Genomic DNA, 16077 nt, shown 5'->3' on the forward strand with positions numbered 1-16077 from the left:
ACTAGCACAGAAAAAGTACATAGCTTCTTCTACATAAGAATGACAACAGAGTATTTGAGTAACCTACTAAGCACAGTTTTCTAAATTCATTTAATAGTACTGATTTTTTTTTTTTTAATCTCCAGTATTCAAATACTCATTATAGAAAACGTGATTTGTAGCTCTTCCAGCACTCCAACATCACCACTACTAGATGCTGCCACCTATTTCCTGCTTTCAATATGGATTAATATTCTGTCCTGTATTACATACAAGCAAAAAAAAACATCTGTCTTTGGCATTAAAAAACAAAACAAAACAAAACCAACATCAAATAAACAGAAAGAAAAAGCATATACTTACTCAGAAACTACTTCTATACCCATTTTAGTCATGTAGTAAGTTCTCTTGTATTGCCTAAACTCCGTTTCAAACAGATCATCATCTTCTGGTTCATCTTCCAAAACAGCTGATAAAGAAGTCATGAGGAAAATATGGATTAACATTCCACAATCTTTCTACTAGAATAAGGTTAAGAAATTCAGTTTTGATTTCATGGTATAATTTTATTCCTCAATTCACAGTTATGTGCACTTATTCCTTCCTTACACAGAAAGTAACACAGCAATAAAAAAAGAATGCCTGGATTAAAAGAGGTACTTCTAAGGAAAAAAAGATAGGCATCCAATTTCATAGCCCAATTATAAGAACTAAGAACATAAGGCACTTCCATTTCTCAATAGCTGAGTATGTAACTCTGTCATTTAGATTCAGGTCATTTCTGACATGAAGTTCTTTCAAGTCTTCCAAATCTATACACAAGTTAAAAAGTTCCTGTTGTTGGTGCAAAACAAAAAAACAGCTAGCACTTACTTTTAGAGGTGACAACTTCATCTTCATTTTTTTCTAAAGCAGCCAAACAGAGAGAATTTTCCTGAGCCTAGTAAATTAATATTTGACATGCTGTAAAAATACAGGATAGTATGCACATTCCTCATTCACAACTGTAAAATCTGCAACTCAAAATTCTAAAATTATTATGCATTAATATATATGTAATATGTACATAAACACTATATTTTCTTCCTGAGTAATTGCTTAGAGAGTGTAATTTTATCCATCAGTGTTAGACAAAGGAGGAGTCTCAGATAAAACCTGAACTATCTTTAAGAAAAAGTATCCGAACGCTTGTTTTCCAAAACACGACTATCAGGACTATTTCTAACATATCCCTGCACAAGCATGCAATCAAAATTTTCATCAGCAAACCTTATCACTATTCAAATGAGGACAGAAGCCAAACATCCATTTCATTCTCACAGTACACACTCTTTAATGTGTACAGCACTCCGAAGAGCAGTCAATAAGAAGACTCATCCAGTTGGCTCCCTCCCCAGTACTCGAGATATGCATGCTCCTGACTACCAGTGCCATTCAAAGCATCAAAGTGGCTTGGCTAATACTATACAACTGCTCCAAACTTCTGCAGCAAGTAAGAAAACAAACCAAAATAAAGCATTTCTTAGTAAGGAATAGTTAACATTTGTTCTTACAAATCACAAACAGCACTGAAAAAAGAGTAACGATACAGTGCGACAGTCTAAACTTGAAGGAATTTCCCACTGCTTCTGCTATGCTCAGTCGAAGGCCTATATTGAAGGACAGCCAAAAAGGCTCAAAAGGGAGATTTATACTATTTTATGTATCTAACATCTAAATTACTACAGCTGGCAAACTATTCATTAGCAAAAAAAAAAACAACCACCAACAACCAACGCTTATTTCCAAAACAGTGCATGTAAAACACTAACCTTGCGTTTCTTCTGTTTATTGTTTCTGGCTTCTTCTGCTGCAATACCAGCTGCCTCATTGAGGTATTTATTGCCTACTTTACTTTCAAACCATTTTAGGTCTACAAAGACTTCACTGAAGTGTTCACGATCAAACTGTGCAGGAAGAGTAACGTTTAGAAATACTGAAAAGACGAATAATGCAGACTGCTAAATTAACAGTGCCCTTTTAGTAGGTGAATTATATTATACACAAACATTTTGCTCTAGATCTATAACCAAACTAACAGATTAACATTAAAAATCTTTCTTCTTGGCAACATGTAACAAGACCCAAGCCATATACCCCTTTCTAGCAATACGTTACAAAGAGTTAAATAACTTCCAAACTTACCAATCAAATCCACAAGTACTAGAGGCACATGGGGGCTAGATAATAGTCTGCACACACCCAATCCTTTAATAGTTTAACCTGAAAATCTGAAGACAGGGCTGAAGCAAGAACATCAGATGAACTGCTTCCTTCAAAGTTCTTTGGAAGGCTAGGGTATTTCCTTTTCTAAAATGCCCTACATCTTTTCTTGTCACTGGATGGATTAATGCAGGGGCACTTACTAGGATTGCCTCCCAAAAGCCATTTAGCTCACGAACACTGAAGCCTGCCTCAGAGATAGTAATGCTTCACTGCTCTTTTTCAATGATATTCATTAAAGAAGTGCAAAAAATTTCATTCTCTAAGATATTCAGACATATCCTACCTTACAAAAAATTAAAGAGTTTAAAGTTCTGACCAGCAAAGGAGGAGCAAATATTACTGCTTACAGCGCACTTTGCTCAACCTGTCATCCATTCATCAATAACTCAGGATCATGATTCTACTGGTGATCCTCATTCCACTTGCAGGGCTAAAACACTCTCGCTAAAGCATCAAATTGCTCAAGCTTTCTCCCTGTTAAGATATGGTAAGATCAGATAGCAACTGGTTGGATCCCATATCAAACACCTAATGGTACTGCCTGTAAAATAGTTACCCAGCAATTCATTAAAACTACACGGTATATTTTAGGACATGAAATGAGCTCATATGTAACAGCCAATATCATTCCATGAAGCACAATCATGAATACTTACATCTGACAATCTTGTGAGATATTTCTCAAAGCGCTTCAAATTCAGATGCCCATTTTCATTTATGTAACCTATCAGGAAAATAAAATATGTTTTGTAAATTAACAAATTGAAAATTATATCTTAAATGCCTCACAGATAACGAAACACAATCTTGCTGGCTGTCTAAAAAAATGGTAACAATGCTGAATATTCCAGTTTTGCCAAATAAATCAATAAATATATGTGTTACTCCTACCTCCTACTTATTTGTTTGGCAACTACAACAGATACAAAGAGCATAATAACAATAGCTGATAGAGCAAATTCTCAACTACAAAACACTATTTTTCAACACAGCTACCACCATTAGCTGAGCATTTTTGCCAGCTATGAACAAGAGTCCGCATGCTGCACTTGTTAAAGTCTGCACCAGCAGAGGTGACACAACGTTGTCACTGCTGAAACGTTGCCTCACTGTGCTCACATCCACTGCTGGGCCTTTAGCAAGCATCAATGAATGTCAGTGGTGCAATTAATGTAGTGGAATATTGGCAGGAAGATACAACCTCTACTATCATGCCACCAACATTCACTTCTGACGCCAGGGGCCTACATAATGAAATAAGAGGCATTACTTTCACAACAGCTCTCATATTAATGAAGAGTGTTAATGTGCCTACTTCCCATGACATTCCTTCCAAAACTCTGAGTTTTAACAAATAAATAACAATACTGTCTACATGCAGGATTCTGCAGTCCTTGAAGGACTCTCTTTAGACAAATCCAAGAGCGTAATCACACGTTACCTTATTGCATTATTATTATTATTAATCTACAAGTTACCTAGTTTAATCTCACCTTTTACTCTTAGCCTGCTCTACAGTACTCCCTCTGTTCAGCTTTTAAAAACTAACCAACACCTCCTTCCCCCCCTGCCCCCCCCCCCAAAAAAAAAAAAAAAAAATTAAAAAACTTGTTACCTCCCAGTTCAGGCAAGATAGCCATGTATGTTCTATAAAGTAGTGGCAGTGCATCATGATTAATGTGTAAATGAGGTAGATGAGGGATAAAATCATTGCCTACAAGGAAACCCATTAAGATCCAATCATCTATTATCTTTTCGATATCGTAGTCAAAGGAAATCTTGTCCTAAAAAGATAAGAGTAATGTTTTTATTATGAAGTTTTCACGTAAATTCTTTATCCTTCCCCCCCCCACAATAACAGCTCCTTTTGAACTTACTTTTACTGGTGAAAATTCGTAATCAATATATTCTCTCATCAGTGACAAGTGCAGTAAATGAAATGTGGTTTCCTCTGGTGCACACGCTCTGCAAGTTATTCAAAAATTTGTCAGTTATTTATAAGCACACTTTCAACACGAATATTTAATAAATCCAAGGTCTAAAAACAAGTAAAGTGAAGACTGCATCTATTTTAAGATGAATCTGTTTTGACTACAAAATTGTGCTGTAGAATCTTCTTAACAGCATGTGTGATGGCACTACATGGAAAATGGCTAGCTTACAGAAAGCTGGGCAGCCTTTTGGAGTTCCATCTTGCATTGGCGTCTCATAAGCAAGTCACTCTCCAAAGAAAGGGGCAATCTAATCTATTTCTAAGGCATTTATGATAGTACTATTCTGAGCATATACAGAATACAGACCCATGTCCAATCTGGCTGGGCTCTGTACATATTCGTTTGAAACGCTACTTTAACAAAGAATATACTCAACCAGAAAATATAAATATGTTATATTTATTATAATATAGTTATTATAATATAAATATGTTAGTGATTTAACACAGTACTACTATACACACACACACACAAAAAAAGATAAGTCTACTTCTTATCTATGGCATAAATTTGTCAACTCTCTTCTTCTTCATGAAAACTAGTTAACATTTAAGCCAAAGTTAGGCCAAAATTAATATATGTAGTTTTCAAATCTGCAAGTAAGACTTTTGTTAAAATCCAAGTGATCCAAGTCACTGCTCTAAGACTATTCCACCTCTCATATATGTCACTTTATTGTGAAGCAAAGAATTGCACCCAAGAAACTTCTGTTAGACATCAATTTGTATCTATTTTTAATATTTCCTAAAAAAAAATTGACTGTATCAAAAGAAGGCAATTCACATAATTTCCAGAAGTGAATTTCTGTAATGAATGATACTGCCCAGGCATTGCAGAAAGGCTAAACTTAGAGGAAACACCTGAGGAAAAAATGCCACCTGGGAAATCCTGCCATTTCATTTCATTTCATTTCACTAGTCCATCAAAAGGCCGTCACACTTCATGTTCTTTTATTAAAAACAGGAGGAGAGACCATTTTTCTTTAATAAGAACCTAACAAAGTCTTTTAAAACACCGCAGTATTACATGCCAACACCATCAGCAGAGCAAGGCAGACTTGACCAGTATCAGTAAAGAGACTATAGAAGACTACGAAGCAAATACTTCTGATGTTTATCACACTGACCTTGGTAATAACAACATACAAGCACCATTGTTGCTAATGCATAAATCTAAACAACCATATGACTTCAATGTGTGTTACTCAAAAGCCTTTCTGTAACAAAGAATATTTCCGGCTTTCCCACCTACCCCTTCACCCATCAAATACCTTCCTAAGGTCCATCACAGAAGGAACCTACCCACAGAAACACATCTTTTCTATTACTTCAGAATAAGTCCATGTCCAGGCACAACTCTGGAACAAAACACCTGGTTCTATCTGCTGACAGCACACAAGTTAGTTCAAACGGCAAAATCCAGAGTAAGAGCAAACGATCAGCTACTTCAAACAAGTCGATTTCAGCAATTATTCCAGGCACTTACCTCACAAAACCTAAGAGATACAGAGCCTTTTAAAAGCACTTGTAAGACGTCCGGCAACAATATCATACAGCCCGAGCTGCTCAATTCAGAATACGGAGTAAAACACACAACACACCACAGGCCTAAGGATTTTTCCACCAGCTGCCCCAACAGCATCCATTTGCCCATGGAAACAAATTTAATCACAACAATTGGACTTCTCTAAATTCACATATATTCTAATAAAATTGCTAAGACTTCATTAATTTAATACACAATTTTCAAGGAACTGCTCTAGTTATGCACTATCTCTTGGATTTCATTTCGTCATATAAATTAAGAGTAAAGTTAAAAACAGTTCACCTTTGAGATTTTTTACCACCAAATCTGACTTCTTCTCTTAAGAGCGCAAAGTGTGCCTCATGAGTTGTTAATCCCAGCATTATCTATTGCAAAGAGATATTAGACAAGTCTTACTTCATTTTTAAAAACTTTTACACAAGATTTTCCTGTTTTATTACAAACGAAAATTTTGCAGGAAGATAAAGTTACATACTTGTTGAACAGCATTTTAGAATGCTGCACACTTACGAGACAAAGAGGACACAATTAGAAACCCCCTGCTGTTTTAATTGCACGTACCAAGTCAGCATCTAAGCCATAGAGACAGTGCCTTGTGTTCGGATCATGATGAGGCTTTGCTTTTTCTGATCTGATGAATTCCATAATTTTATGCTCTCCTTCACCTGGTGTCTGCAAGAAAAAATAACAATCGTATTTTTCCATAAAATAACTTCTTTTCTTCCCAATAAAACTTGAATAAAAAAGCAGTAACCTCATGGCCTGATAAGTAGACTGTTATTCCCTGCCAGGATTTGTCTGTGGAAATTTTCATATTGACGAAATATTTAAGATGTTCATGCAGTCTGGCCATGAATTCCGTTCCTGAAAGCAGAAACTTAAGTTAAACATGAAGCTTTTCACCAGTCACTGAAAACCACATCTGCATATATGAACTATTAATGAGAAGAAAAACAAAAAGAATATTCTGCAACAGAACAGGGGTAGAATTTTTTTTCAGTAAGTTGCATTTTTCCCATAACACCTTAAACACTTTTCTAAAATGAGACAGTAGTCCAAAAATCTTACAAGTTACCCAAACTGCCCCAAATTGAAAACAAATAAACAACAACAAAAAACCCCATCTATAGATAGGAAAACAGTTCCAAAATATAGATTAAGAAAAATAATAAATTAACCATTTAATTTAAAATAACTAGCAAATTATCTTACCCGGTGTAATACAGTTGGAGTCAAACCTGGCTTCTGTAGGAAGAATTTCTCCCTTTTCTAATGCCTTTTTTATTTTGTCCTCTGCCTCTTTTGCTGATCTAAAACAAAATGGGTTGGAAAGAAGGGGTAGAGAAGGAAATATCTTACTGTAATGTTCTTGTGACAAAACACATAGCTGAGAGAAATTTAACTCCTGCACAGATCTCAAACTTGAATCTGATAACAGAAAGACTTGTTAAAAATAGCTTTTTCTCCAGTAATGATCATGATCTGCCATTATTCAGATACAGTTAATATTTCAGTTATCAAGAAATAACTGAGTGGCTCATCATAAGAATAAGAAATTAACACCGAGACAATAGAAACTATTGGGATTTAAATGTTTTGGGAATGCTATTTCAAAACAACGAAGAGCATCTAACTTGTAGCTAAGCAAAGCAGCAAGTCTGGAATACAGGGCTGCAGGTAGGAGCTGTGAACAAACCTTAGAACCACTAATGGAGAAACCAAGCCTGACTTGACAACAAAATACTTTTTTTTTTTTTTTTTCTACTGTCCTTTCCCTTTATTTTTTTCTGTCTCATTTCACTTAGCATCCCTGTACTGTCTCACCACCGGATCTCCTTCCTCACAGCAGTCTCCAAACAGCTTCTAAGTCTCCCAGATTATTGAATACAAACTTGGTAATGCTGTAAAACCCACCTGCAGCTGTATATTTGAGTTACTTGCTAACAAGTTTCAGTGGAAACTAGAGTTTCATAAGTTCCCAAACTTATCCTTGTCTATTATTGTTACAGAAGATCCTGCTATAATTACCAAAAAGGCCTATCTAGGGACATAGCACATAGCAAAGAATCTTACACATTCCTAAGCCATAGGAAATACCCTCAAGAGCTGTATTGCATTTATTTCACTGAAAATTTATTATGAAACTAATCCCTATCCTTCTCCAAGCAAGCTCCACATGTGCAGAGAAGCATCTGAGTAATGAGCAAATTTAACTTATTTGGAATCCTAACTTTAACTGTTAACATCTTAGTTGCAGCTACCTTCACTTACCTAAAAGTTAAAGCCAGTGTCAAAGGCCTACTTACAATATATTTTATTTTGTATAACATATTTTTAAGTATTTTAAATAAATAATTATTATCCTAAAGACAGAGCAGGAATAAATATTCTCACCTAAACCGTCTGCCACGTTGCTGATTCATTTTTGCTCTTGGGGCTACACCATCAACTGCCATGAAGAAAACCTTCCTTGGCTTAATAATGCGAAACAGTACTTCTAAGTAGTGAAAAATGTCAGCAAAAATCTTATCTTCTGAGATTCTGAAGTGAACATCATCATCATTTGGATGTGAACACTGGTGTATAATGCCATTCATGTCCAAGTATAAGTTGTCAAATTCTGGAATCTAAAAAAGCCACAGTTAGTACTCATTTGGTGATGGATGAAGTACAGCAATCACTACAGAAAGGTACGGCTAAGATAAAGTCTGCAAATGAACTAAGGCAGAAGATTTCACTGGAATCTACTGAACACCAGCGTTCAGTACCAGCTACACATATACGCATGAAAAAGAAACTACCTAACCAGCATAGTTTTATTATGGTTAAAAAAAAAAAAAAAAGACATATATTACATGAAAATTGCCTTTTATTGTTATTATGAAAAGACATATATTACATGAAAATTGCCTTTTATTGTTATTATGAGCAGCTTTTTCTTTAATAGTACAGAGAAGAAAAATGATGTCACTTACACAGGTGGCCCACACTGGGCAAAAGAAAAGGAAATGGAAAAAAACCCATCCCAGATCAGAAAGCTTTCCTCCATCCCTCTTGGTCAAGGCCACTGAAGAAAACACTTAGAAAATGAGCAGTGGGGCATTCCACATAGAGGAACACCAGGGACCACTGTGCCAGCCTAACCAGTCTATCCAGGCTGCACGGAGCCTGACTAAGGTATGCGACTGACAGAAAGTCACACAGCAACCATCTTTCACTCAGGAGGAAACACAGCTCTTTACTATTTTTATAAAGCAAAGTGAACACCACCCTACTTCTCATATTGCTTTTGAAGGTTCAAAAAGGACCACACCAAGCATCAAGCAAACTGCTGTTAACACTTACCAACTTTCTTAGCATTGCGATAGCAAATTTCCATAACCACCACACATTTTATTTTGTTCTTATTTTGCCAAAAAAAGGACCAGTTCAGTCATTAACAAGCTCATGGAGCTGACACAAACTCCAGTCAGCAGAAATAAACGTTTCAGTATTAAAACCCCAAGCATTAATTGTAGTCCACTCCTGATTCTGTCCCCCATCTTCTCTAGAGTTCTTCTGAACCCAATCAAAAGATGTTAAACTGCACATAAACTCTCTTTTCCAAATCTTAGAACACAGACCAAAGGTCAGTACTTCAGAACAGAAACGCTTGCCAGATTAAGTGATAAAGCAGATGGTCTCAGACATTCAATAATGTTTCCTGGTGCTTCAGTACCAGATAGCATGGCACTTCTACAAAAAGAACTCAAAGGGAGTCAGATTTGGATATTTCAGGGTTTCTGTTAACATGATGAATTCTTACATATGCAGACACACGATGATGATAGCAGTTTATTCAATGCCCTGTTTATAATCCGTAATAAACAGGACACCAGGTGTACGCTGGCACAAAGTGCCACCACACCTGGCCACAGCAGGAAATAGCTGAAAACAAACTTCCCAAGCCCTGGAAAAGCTGAGTAAACTGCTATCAGCCAGAGGGGCTGTGTTCTGCTGCCATGCTGCTACCTCACACCAAAGCACAGGGCTTCTACACTGGAAAAAGACAGGCTTCTCCTTTACACAAAGCACATGAGTATATATGAAACAACTTAAAATCCTTATCTGGCTGCTAGCACGTGTCAGGTTGTATATTCAAGCAGTCTGGGAAGAAAAGGAAGAATGCGGGTATATTTTAACGTTCTAGGTCACAAGCAGTAGCCCAGACACTTCCCCTCCCCATAAGCAGCAGGTACACCACACACAAGGAAGTAACACCACACAGACTTCAGAAACAGCAGCACAGCGGCCGTCCCGAGCCGCGCTTTCTGTTTCGCTTCCGAGGCGCGAGCCGCAGGATCGCAGCCCGCAGCCGGCGCCCAGCCCACACGGCTCTCCTTCACGCCGAGAGCCGCCGCTGCTCCGCCGTGCGATTCCCGGCCGTACCACCGCAAACGCGGAGCCCGGAGCAGCTGCGGTCCTTCAGGGCAGGGCCAAGCGCCCACTCTGGAGCCGTACATACCTTAACACGGCAGCACCAGGGAAACCGAGAGCCTGAGAGCAGCGGGTACGAAAGCGGTTTCTCTCAGAAGGGTCTGCCTGCCCGCCCGGCTTTCGGCGCTGCCGCTAACGGCGTTCCCTTCAGCAACAAAGGCCGAGGCGGCGGGCTGCTCCGACCGCCGTGCCGCCACAGCGGGACGAGCACGGGCACCGCGCCACCGCCTCCGGTCGCGGGCTCCGGTCCTCCCACAGCCGGGGGAGCGGGCACCCGACTTTCAGGGGGCGCCGAAGCGCCGCCCGCCCTCCTCGCTCTGCCGGGCTGCAGACGGTGCCGCCCGCCCCGCGCCCGCCCGCTCCCGCCCGGCCGGCTCCGGCCCTTGCCCCCCCGGCGGCGGGCCCCGGGCGGGCGGTGAAGCCCCGCTCCCGGCTCACCTGATGCTCCTTCAGCACCTGGCTGAGGCAGGGGTACCGCTCCGAGATCCACCGGTAGAACTTCGGGACCCCCATGGCCGCCTCTCCCCACCGTCCCGTCGGACCCAAACAAGCCCGGGCCCCGCTCCGCCCTCCTTCCGGCGCACGGTGCTGACAGCCGCCCGCACCATAGAGCGCCCCGCGCCGACCAAGCGAGAGCGGCGGGCGGAGCGGCGGGCGCTGCAGCGCCCCCCGCCGGGCACCCGGCGCAACCCGCCCCAGCACCCTGTATCGCTAACGAGGCGCAGCGGGCCCTTGGCGTCCCACCCCCGCGAGGCCGGCTGAAAGCAAGCACTTACTATTGCCGCCCTCTTTAGGACTGTTCCGGAGACGTCCACGGCTCTCGGGAGCCTGAATACGTGTTGTTGGAACAGGCGCTACCGTCCTGCCTCAGCACTGCTGTCGCAGGCTCACGGCTGCTGTCCTCAGCTCCCCACTTTGTGCCAAGCGAAGGCTAACGAAACGATCGTAGAACACCGTAATGTTCCCCTAAGTTACTCATGAGAAGTCTTAAGATCTCAAATGCTGCTTGCCTTTTTTTTTTTTTTTTTTTTTTTTTTTTTAAATTAAAGAGAAAAGAAAAAAAAAAAAAGACATAGGGCCACTCTTTTCAGATATTAGGCAATATGGATAAAATTTAAATAAATCAGTACTCAAGTTCTACTTATGAAAAAAAAAAAAAACACCAAAAAAACCAGCTTTCTGCACTATACACAGAAGAAGCTGAAAGCACCACTCCACACTGTTATCAGTATGATATTTAATGTCAACTTTTCTAATCCACAGCCAAATGGAATGAGAAAATCTTCACAAAAATATACAGTATTTTTGAAGTTACCATGCATCCTTTCAGTACCAAGAATATACTCAGAGTAGGTATGTGCCTAAGAAAGTTGCAGAGCCTTGTATAGTCTACTTAGCTTTTAATATGTACTGCCCTGCATATGTAAAGAATGCGTAAGTGCATTCATATTTGCAAGTGTGTATTATACAGATTTCAGATTGATCAAAAGACAGGATCAATGTTTACAATCAGAAAATACAAGTAATCAGTTGACACTGATTAATACCTTCTTAACAATATCATAGCTTGCTTCACCAATTGTGAATGGTATTTCTCTGAAGCGAACAAGTTTTACATATATGGAGCCCAGCCCATATACATTTGGCAGAGCAGATTGTCATCGCTTGCTTCTTGAATGAGGTAATGAACATGCCCTTCAATAGATAAGGGTAATCCTTTTATCCTGTTTCTAGTCTTAATAACACCTTGTAGCCTTTGTTCTATATCAAGGACATGGGTTTTGGCCTAGAAAAAAAGAAGGAAGAAAAATGAGTATTGCTAATGTTCATGGACTTCCACATCTTAAAAAAGTCTTACAATATTTGCAACCAGCATGCTAATTTAATACAAAACCAAATGTCTGTACCAATGAAAGGATTATCACTTAAAATGAACAGACCGGTCAAGTTACAGTTTTTGCCTTAAATTCTACAGATAAAATTTAACAGAACAAACTGGAAAAGCTATACAAGAGTATTGGGAAACGTTAGAATGTTTTATTTCACAAAACTACTTACAAATAAATGTAAGCTCTCCTAGCGTTTTTATTGATTGATTTATTTATTAATTCTGAATAACATTAAAGGAGATGAGTAGAAAATTTAGGCCAAAATTACTAGGAACTGAAAATGAACAACTCAAAGTAAACTGTTCTGAGGCCCTCTTAGAGTAGCCAGTTCATAGCAATTAACCTCACAGTGTCTTTTAAAGATCAAGCATAACGCTGGCACCTATCCAAAGAGACTGTTATCGTATGTAACTATGTGGGTGGCCCTGCAACAAAATGAAAAGCCATGTAGAGACTGCCTTGTCAGCAACTATTCCAAGACAAGGAGATTTTCTGCGCTCAAATAGCTCAGTTAAGCTTTTTGCTGGAATGCAGCTTCAGTATGGTATGAGGACTGCTCATACCCTTTTTATAACAGTCATGTCTTCTATTAACATATGTCTTCTATTGTGTTATGTCAGCCCATGACTTCAGAGGTGATGTTGCGGCTACAGCAGTAGAATTTGAACCTTTCCAATATCCCGTTACATTTTGCTGCCCTGTGACAAATGGCAGCAGAGGTGCACTCTGACAGAGACCAAACAGTGGATGTGAGCACAGTGAGGTGCTGCTTTCATCAGTAGCAACTCTGCGGATGCAGGTAGTTACACGTGAGGCATGTAGGCTCTTGTTCACTGCTAACGGCGGTGACAACGTTGAAAAATAGTGCTCTGTAACTGAGAATTTGCTCTATACAACAGTGTTATTGTGCTCTTTGTAGTTTCCATAGAAATAAATTCAGAGTGACCTCCTTAGCTTGTTCTTATCTTAGTTGCTCTGTTTATCAGTGCTTCTTAAGTTTCGTCTGCTATTATATGATCAGCCTTTTTCACCAAATATTCCTTATAAAGCAAAAAAAAAAATCAGACAGGTTTTTACAGAAGGAAAAAATTTAAACTACAGCTTGTGAAAGCTCTGTTTTGGATGAACAGTACAATATTTATCAGCACCTACAAAAGAAACAGCAAATATTAAATCCTAATTTTTTATAAAGTATTCCTTGACATGTAACAAGGCACATATTTCTAAGGTACTTACAGAAAGCACAAAACATCCCTGGAAAGGACACGTGGAATGCTTTTCAGGTATTATCATCACTTATTTCTGGAGCACACATGTCTTAGAATACAGAAAGGCAAGAGCCTTGACTATCCTGTGCTTTCTGTTGGTATTATTGATGATTTAGTAATACTCATGACAAAGTTATAAATTTTATTTTGCTTGGTTCTTTAGTACATAAATTATATTCTTCACCAATAAAAACAAAAGGGAATACAGACTCATCAGAAAAGAGTAATTTTAAAATGAAGGAAAATGAATAAAAGGAAAGTTAAGCTTCCAATTAGAAAATAATACAAATTGCAACTGTAATGGACAAGTAACATTTGAATATTTATGCTGTGTTTGTTTTCAACTAACCTTTTCATTGACAACTTCTCCAGTTTCATTCACCTGTGCTTTTGTATTCCCTTTAACAGGCTTACTCCACTCCACAAGAGGATCATGAAGAAAAGTCTTTAAGACACTAAAGAAATAAACAAAAAATAAAAAAGGTTTGAAATCACTGGACAAGAGCAGTACTTATGCCAGATATTAGAATACTGATTGCTTAGAGTCAAATGTAAATATACACTGAAGCCAGGAAGAACCACGAAGGCTACATGGTAAGTTAAAGAACATCAGTAATATGAATAAATTTTGAATATATAAGAATTATCTACTTGTAGTAACAAACCACTGAGTCTAAAGTTTGTGCTGAGTATTTCTGTAGATTTATATTTAACTGCATGCCATAGCAAGACTGAGCTGCATGATAGACATGCTGGAACTGGCATACTACTATAGCTAGCACAATCCCAGGCACTCACCATGAAGCAGGATCAGGAAGTCTTCTAAGGAACTACTCTGTTTAGACTAGGGAGAGTTTTTTCAGAGCTTTAGCAAAAACAGTTGCTGTACCTCATTAAAGGTTCCCTTTGATCACGCATAAGCCTCATTGTGACTTCACAAGCTCTTCGGAAGAGACCTTCTGTTCCCATTGGACCCATTCCATTAACCATGTTGTGGGTGAGACGAAAAGGAACGATTTCCGGAACTTCAAAAGTTTCTCCCTTTTAATTGATACAAAAGGGCATACTATATATGCATGATGTTCTGAACCAAAAGCTTGTTGGTTTTTTTGTTTTGTTTTGTTTTTAGCAGAAACATCAAAACTCAAAATCCCACTCTGATTGTAATTTTTCTTTTTTTTACTGAACCCTAGGATTTTTTTGTGCTGAACATTAGGAACACAAAGAAACCCTTCACAGCAACAAGACTCTGCACGTGATAATTACATCTTTGGTTGGAAAGTGGTGGTGGAGAGTCACAAAATACAAACAAAAAATGTGGGGCTATTTCATCTGATACTGGCATAACCAAAAAGTTGGCTTCCATTAATGCAGTGCAAATATTCTTTATGTGTCACATATTATTGTGTATAAATAAGAAACAAAACACAAGACAGAACACAACAAATATATTTTTTAAAAAAAAGAAAACAATTGTAGATGTTTACAAAATTACACGCAAGTAAAATATAAAGCAAGTTCAGCAAGATGCCATTTCTCACCTTATTGAAAAGGCAGTTGAAATCTACATGCACACATTCACCAGTCAAAGAATCAAACAGGATGTTTTCACCATGACGGTCTCCTAGACCAAGTATGTAACCTACCATTGACATGACTGCAACAGAACGGCAGTAGGCAGATCTGCTGTTATACCTGTGCAAATAAGAATCAGATGTATTAGACAAAATCACCTCCCTGATTATGCCTTCATTCAATAGCATCATTAATTTTTAATGAAATAGACAAGTAGATGTTCTGGAGCTAGCCCAATCCCAGTCACTCACCATGAAGTAGGATCAGGAAATGTTCTAAGAAACCATTCATGAAAAACAGGAGGATGACGAGGCAGAAGGACTTCTTTGAACATCTTCAGCTTTTCAGGCAAAGGTGCTGACTTTGGAAGCATATGCTGACGTAGCTCCTTTCCAGTCATATAGATACCTGTAAGAGACCTCCTCAATTAGGCAAGAGAAATCCCCCCAAATAAAGCATTATACATGCAATTACAGTACGATATTTTAGATATGATAAACATTTAAATGAAATGAATAAATGAAAAATAACCTACATAACATGCAGCTGGTGGGGTGCTAGAGAGCAAATAAAAACTGATAATGCTAACTGAAACAGTAGACGAGGTACAACATATCACATAAATGTACTAGAAATGAGAAACAACTGATCAAATTTGAAGTAGAACTCCACAATCTTCTATTATTCCGTGCTGCATCTGTTCTCTTATACAATTATGCCAATTGTTTCAGCAGAAGTGCCAACAGTGCAGGAATATATTAAGATGATTATGTTAACAGATAATTGATAAGGAAATTGTTCATGGCAGGTGCCAGTTACCTTCCAGTTAAGAGTAAAAATATGCTATGCACACAAATAATAATATATTGCAGATAGAACTACAGTGACTGAATCTAGTCCGATTCCTTGCTGTTTATCTTGTTTACTAATAAAGGCAAAAGTCCTTAAACAAAACACAACACATAAGAATCAAAGAATGGCTTAGGTTTGAAGGGAATTATGGAGGTCATCCTGTCCAACCACTATGCTCAAATGGGGCCACCTAGAGCAGGTAGCCCAGGATCACATCCAAACTTAAACATCCTT

General features: G+C 38.6%; 2 protein-coding genes across 2 annotated transcripts in view; both read right to left on the reverse strand.

Moving 5' to 3' along the window:
- Positions 1-338: 338 nt before the first annotated feature.
- Positions 339-10772, reverse strand: LOC306949800 (5'-3' exoribonuclease 1-like; the record flags this gene model as incomplete). The annotated part of the gene is made up of 12 exons (XM_079539825.1): positions 339-448; positions 853-919; positions 1791-1925; positions 2901-2968; positions 3860-4028; positions 4122-4209; positions 6066-6148; positions 6345-6455; positions 6538-6647; positions 6996-7093; positions 8178-8410; positions 10698-10772. The coding sequence occupies 12 exons, from the start codon at positions 10770-10772 to the stop codon at positions 339-341; spliced, it is 1347 nt and encodes a 448-aa protein (XP_079395951.1).
- A 1099-nt stretch (positions 10773-11871) lies between these two features.
- ATR (ATR checkpoint kinase) overlaps positions 11872-16077 on the reverse strand; it is a gene marked incomplete at its 3' end in the record, with an annotated part of 36317 nt that continues 32111 nt past the window's right edge. Inside the window, exons 43-47 of the mRNA XM_079539993.1 lie at positions 15243-15399; positions 14958-15111; positions 14306-14457; positions 13766-13871; positions 11872-12045 (exon numbers count right to left, since the gene is read on the reverse strand). Of these exons, the coding sequence (XP_079396119.1) occupies positions 11872-12045; positions 13766-13871; positions 14306-14457; positions 14958-15111; positions 15243-15399 (743 nt within the window). The remainder of the gene's footprint in view (positions 12046-13765; positions 13872-14305; positions 14458-14957; positions 15112-15242; positions 15400-16077) is intronic.

This window comes from Tetrao urogallus (genome assembly GCF_951394365.1).
Source record: "Tetrao urogallus genome assembly, chromosome: 9".
NCBI lineage: Eukaryota > Metazoa > Chordata > Aves > Galliformes > Phasianidae > Tetrao > Tetrao urogallus.